Source organism: Pyxicephalus adspersus, chromosome 12 (genome assembly GCF_032062135.1).
Source record: "Pyxicephalus adspersus chromosome 12, UCB_Pads_2.0, whole genome shotgun sequence".
In the NCBI taxonomy this organism is placed as follows: Eukaryota; Metazoa; Chordata; class Amphibia; order Anura; family Pyxicephalidae; genus Pyxicephalus; species Pyxicephalus adspersus.
Window position 1 is genome coordinate 2,840,362 of NC_092869.1, and position 6,221 is coordinate 2,846,582.

General features: G+C 35.8%; 1 protein-coding gene across 1 annotated transcript; it reads right to left on the reverse strand.

Annotated features, from left to right (window-relative positions):
* Positions 1-1,394: 1,394 nt before the first annotated feature.
* LOC140342474 (ribonuclease inhibitor-like) lies at positions 1,395-4,128 on the reverse strand. The gene is made up of 3 exons (XM_072428671.1): positions 3,875-4,128; positions 2,282-2,446; positions 1,395-1,563 (listed from the first exon to the last, which is right to left on the reverse strand). Exons 1-3 carry the CDS (start codon positions 4,126-4,128, stop codon positions 1,395-1,397), a joined length of 588 nt encoding a protein of 195 aa, XP_072284772.1.
* Positions 4,129-6,221: the final 2,093 nt, after the last annotated feature.

Here is a 6,221-nt window from a genome sequence, read left to right on the forward strand (position 1 = left end):
AGAGAACAAGTGAGATCGCTAGTACACCTTGTTCCTAATGGTGATTGAAGCCAGTGAATTCATGGGGTTATGATCATACACATTTAATGGTGTTTTATCTTTTATTTTACTATATTTATTAGCATACAGTTTTTAAAGTCTATAGCAGGGGCCCTCTACACCAGTGCTTGAGGGTCCAGATCCACAAACGTCTGTAGTATTTCTTTAGTTTAAATACATGAATAAAATATTAGAATTACACAGTTGGAAACTGTCTCTGTTTATTGTAAGCCATGTGTATTGTATGTGCATTATGTGTGGCCCCTGAAATCTGGAGCGGAGGACCCCCTATTTATCACATTTTTTTCCTACCAGTGAGATCATTTTTGGTACCTCATATGACAACCACCAATTGATCTGTCCACTCGGCGAGATCGCTGACGTTCCAAGGTGACGTCAGTGTGCACAGCTGCTGCTAGGTGTGCAGCAGGTATTTTAAATTATTTTGTTCTGCATTCAATAAAAAATAACTGTATTGAATGCAATTCACTGGATTTATATGTCTAAAACAAGTAATTTATTTTACAGTATAATAAAAAAAGTACGAGTATAATAAAGTTTGAAGCACAAAATCATGTAAAAATTTTAATATTAAATATATTATTAAATTTATTTTTTAAATGTATTTATTATTTTGACATGATTTTGTTTCAAACTTGTGTAATAAGATAGTCTGGGATTAGCTGTTTATAGAGATGTAAAGGAGATATGATATGAATACTTTATGTATTTATTATATTTCTATCTTTTGGATATTGTCCCAGAATATTATTCCATCAGATCCCTGAAATGAGGACCCTCCAGATTGTTCACAGACAGGTTTAGTGTCTTCAGTGTCTGGTTATTTCCTATTCCAGATAAAAATAAAACATTGAGGGCTCATTCACATCTATACACTGGAAAACACATCTGCATTTCCAGACATTGGTGCCATGTGTAAGGGAAACCTTTCACCTGAATGATCTGCCTAACACAGGAAATCCAGACACTGAATAACAGATGTGCAGTAATGGGGAGATCCCCCGACACTGAATAGCGGATGTCATGTCAGCGGGATGTTTCCATATAGCACTGATTGCAGGAAGATCAGATTCCCCCATGTATGACCACCAATAATTTCATCTGTTTTACTAGTTATCAAACCAAAATATCAGAATTAAAAAGATTCTAGAGAAAAGAAGATTACATGGCTGACAAGAGTGTGATAAGATCCAAGAATAAGATAATAGGTTGAGATTGGATAAAAAATTTATAGAGTCAGAAAGGAGATCTGATATAAATACATTATGTAATTATTATATTTCTATACTTTGGATATTGTCCCAGAATATTATTATCTGTCAGTCATGTTATACTCACTGTAATTCCTCTATCTGGCTTGTTGTCAGAGCTTCCATCAGATCCCTGAAATGAGGACCCTCCAGATTGTTATCAGACAGGTTCAGTGTCCTCAGTGTCTGGTTATTTCTTATTCCAGATGCCAGGTGGGGGCAGGAACTGTGTGTCAGGTGATTATTATACAAACTGTAGAAGAAGAGAAGAATGTTACCAGAAGAATATGAATTTCTCCACCAGGAATGAATGGAACTATTCTCTATGGAATGGAACTGGCAACAGTTATCACTATGGCAACTGCTTTAAAGTTTGCCACTGCATAATATTTTAAATATGGAATCCTTAATGCGGATAAATACCCAATATTTGTGGAATAAAAAAAGGATAAGAAATATATCCTCACAGAGTTACTATACAAATAAAACATTGAGGGCTCATTCACATCTATACACTGGAAAACACCCCTGCATTTCCAGACAATGGTGCTGTGTGTAAGGGAAACCTTTCACCTGAATGATCTGCCTAACACAGGAAATTCAGATACTGAATAGTAGATGTGCAGTAATGGGGAGATCCCCCAACACTGAATAGCGGATGTCATGTCAGCAGGATGTTTCCATATAGCACTGATTGCAGTAAGATCAGATTCCCCCGTGTATGACCACCAATAATTTCATCTATTTTACTAGTTATTAGACCAAAATAAATATCGGAATTAAAAAGATTCTAGAGAAAAGAAGATTGGCTGACAAGAGTGTGATAAGATCCAAGAATAAGATAACAGTCTGGGATTGGTTATAGAGACAGAAAGGAGATCTGATATGAATACATGATGTAATTATTATATTTCTATACTTTGGATATTGTGACAGAATATTATTATCTCAGTCAGTCCTGTTATACTCACCGTAATTCCTCTATCCGGCTTGTTGTCAGAGCTTCCATCAGATCCCTGAAATGAGGACCCTCCAGAATGTTATGAGACAGGTTCAGTGTCCTCAGTGTCTGGTTATTTCTTATTCCAGATGCCAGGTGGGGGCAGGAACTGTCTGTCAGGCCATTATTATCCAAACTGTAGAAGAAGAGAAGAATGTTACCAGAAGAATATTTGAATAATAAATGTTATTCGGAATAATGAGTTTTCCCCCCAAGAATGAATGGAAATATTCTCTACATGAATGGAGCTAATTTCTCTTTAATGGAATCATTTACGTTCCATCACTTTATAAATCCCCTGTAAATATAATTTTATAAGGAAGGAAGAGCAAGCCTTCACACATCTAATGTCCAGGTATTTAAAGGGAGAAGAGTGACAAAATGAGACATTTACAATGGAGGTTTATAACTTGGAATTTCTCTGTAATTTTTTCTACAGAACTATAACAGACAGGGGATGACCACTGTCATTAGATAGGGGGAGGACGCAGCAGGGGGTCTCCCGCTCATCCTCCCCTCTCCAGAGAACTGAACAGTGCTGAGTGTACAGCATTTGTTTTTCTAGTGTCACTGAAAATGATAACAGCTAATCATTTCCAGTGACATATATCTCTGTACGGGTTTTCACAAAACACTGCAAGTGGTGGTGTGAAGTTTACTAAAATTGTGAATAATGGTGACAACTATTGAAGTTCAGAAAGTCTCAGCTGTCTATGCACTATATTGATAAATATTCCCATCTCAATTCACTCTAGACCTGTTCATAATATCCTTTTATTGGTTATTCATTAATTTTCTAATGTGACAGCTGTGCAATTTTGATGATTGAGCACTAGGTGGCAGAATGAGTCATTGTTTTACCCCCCCCTCCCCAGCAGTACCACACTCGGAGTCACTAAAAACGTAAAAAAAACACTTACCTTGTTCTGTTGTCATCTCCCAGGGGCCCTGCTGGTCCCTGCAGCTCCTCCGGACTTGTCTTCTTCCTTCAATCTTCTCCCAGCGTGTGCAAAGACGATCTCCAGTGCATACAATGGTGCAGGCTGGAGGAGCGGCGGGAAATTCAAATAATTTTGTATTGGATTCAATGCAAAATAACTGTATTGAGGCCAATACAAGGAAACCTTTATATTATGTATATATATTTTTATTAAATATATATATATATTATACAAGCTACTGTACAGTTATATTACATGTTTAACTTTTTTTAATTTTTTTAACAGATTTTTGTGTTTTTTTTAATTAAAGTTTATTATTTGTGAGTTATACCTAAGAATTATAGGCCTACAATGTAAAATAAATTTCTATAAAAAAAAATAACGTATTTTGTGTGGAAATTTGGAAAGAATTAGAACGCCGGGGGTTTAATAGGAACTGAAAGAAGACGTAGACAGATTCGACCATCTGTCAGCAATTTTTTAGACAAATATACTCGATGAATAATAAATTATTTAGAGTCAGAAAGGAGATCTGATATGAATACATTATGTAATTATTATATTTCTATACTTTGGATATTGTCCCAGAATATTATTATCTCAGTCAGTCCTGTTATACTCACTGTAATTCCTCTATCCGGCTTGTTGTCAGAGCTTCCATCAGATCCCTGAAATGAGGACCCTCCAGATTGTTCCCAGACAGGCTCAGTGTCCTCAGTGTCTGGTTATTTCTTATTCCAGATGCCAGGTGGGGGCAGGAACTGTCTGTCAGGCCATTATTATCCAAACTGTAGAAGAAGAGAAGAATGTTACCAGAAGAATATGAATTTCTCCCCCAGGTATGAATGGAACTATTCTCTACATGAATGGAGATCATTTCTGTTTTTTGGAATCATTTATGTTCCATTACTTTAATTTCCAGTAATGTTATAATGGAGTAGACACCCCAATATTACCATACATGTGTAGAGACGATGATATCCCCACCATACACAGGAATACCACTGACATGACTCGTATTGTGCTACAATCTCCCTCTGATAATGAAGGAAGTAGGAGATATTAGAAATTCCCCAACACTAAACAGTAAATTTGCAGTAATGGGGAGTTTCCCTGACAGAACAGCGGATGTGTTTTAAAAAGCCGATCCCCGGGATTGGAGAACAGATCCAATGTCTATTTTACTAGTTACAAGACTAAATGGAATATCAGAATAAATTGGTAACCCCGAGTGTGGCTCGGGGTAATAAAACAAGCTGAAAATGGTAACCCCAAGCATCCTCCAGTGTCCTGTTATTCTCTGACTTTGTCGATCTGTCCCCTCAGCGAGAGCGCTGACGTTCCCGGTGACATCAGTGTGCACAGCCCCCGCCAGGGGCACAGTAGCCATTTTTAAATTATTTTGTTTTGCATTCAATAAAAAATAACTGTATTGAATGCAATTCACTGGATTTATACGTCTAAAACAAGTATATTGACTTTGAAAATTTATTTTTCAATATAATAAAAAAAGTATGAGTATAATAAAGTTTGAAACACAAAATTATGTCAAAATGTTATTATTAAATGTATTATTAAATTTATTTTTTTAATGTATTTAATTTATTATTTTGAGATGATTTTGTTTCAAACTTGTGTGATAAGATCCAAGAATAAGAAAGTCTACGATTAGCTGTTTTTATAGAGTCAGAAAGAAGATCTGATATGAATACATTATGTAATTATTATATTTCTATACTTTGGATATTGTCCCAGAATATTATTATCTCAGTCAGTCCTGTTATACTCACTGTAATTCCTCTATCCGGCTTGTTGTCAGAGCTTCCATCAGATCCTTGAAATGAGGACCCTCCAGAAAATTAGCAGACAGGATCAGTGTCCTCAGTGTCTGGTTATTTCTTATTCCAGATGCCAGGTGGGGGCAGGAACTGTCTGTCAGGAGATTATTATACAAACTGTAGAAGAAGAGAAGAATGTTAGCAGAAGAATATGAATTTCTCCCCCAGGAATGAATGGAACTATTCTCTACATGAATGGAGATCATTTCTACAACTGAACTTTGTAGCAGCAAGCTGGATCAAGGCAAACCAATTTTCACTTAAGTGTTATTTCAATATTATTCTCTTTTTGTCACACTGTTGCTTTTATTCAGATATTGTTCTGTTATTAGTCTTCATTTCTTTGTCCATGTTTATGTATTTTTTTTACTTGTCAAACATTAGAAAATGTGTAAGCTGAATCTCTGAATGCTCTAAGTAGAAATAGTGAAACCCTCAATGTTGAACGCTGCTATAAAAATCTCTCCTCTTGTCAGAATACACTCAGTGCACTGTGCAATACCATAATGTACTGCCACAATCCTAGATTCTAAACTAATACACAAAATGTAATATTATCTGAAGTAATGTTAATTGTTTACTGTATGTATATCTGTGTGAGTGCTGGAAAGAAAAACTGAAGGGGGTCGGTATGGGTATATAACATTGTTTATTATCTTAGTCCTTGCTTGTATTCTGTGTGCTGCATTATATTTGTAGATTTGTAGTTCTGGGACTTGTTGTACTGCAGAGAGAATTGTCAGACATTTCTGGAGATAACTCCCCTCCTCTGCACCATTGAATGTCTGTTACTTCAGGACACAAACTTTTACAGCCAATTTTCTGGAACTTTGTTAAAAAAATTCCATCGGTTAAACCTATAAGTGTCCTACTTTTCCAATGTCTGTAACTAATATTGTGCTGATGGGTATCTCTGTCTGATTGGTTATAGCATCTTCTCTTTTGTTATAAACCACCTCTACCCTGGCCAATTATTTTATTCAGATATTATTGTACTTATAATATTGGAGACACCTCTCATATCTCTTAGACTATTCTAGTCAATGTTCTTACCAGACTTGTGTTCTCAACATGTGTGTATCTAGTAAACTCCTACCTAAACTGGATGTAAATTCACCACAATATATCAATA

What these genes read in the sequence shown, in the direction of transcription:
- LOC140342474 (XM_072428671.1), bottom strand. Translation starts at nt 4,128, where the DNA reads ATGATCTCCATTCATGTAGAGAATAGTTCCATTCATACCTGGGGGAGA. An exon ending in AGCCGGATAGAGGAATTACA is followed by an intron (nt 2,447 to 3,874) that starts GTGAGTATAACA and finishes CTTCTTCTACAG; the next exon opens with TTTGGATAATAATGGCCTGA. An exon ending in AGCCGGATAGAGGAATTACG is followed by an intron (nt 1,564 to 2,281) that starts GTGAGTATAACA and finishes CTTCTTCTACAG; the next exon opens with TTTGTATAATAATCACCTGA.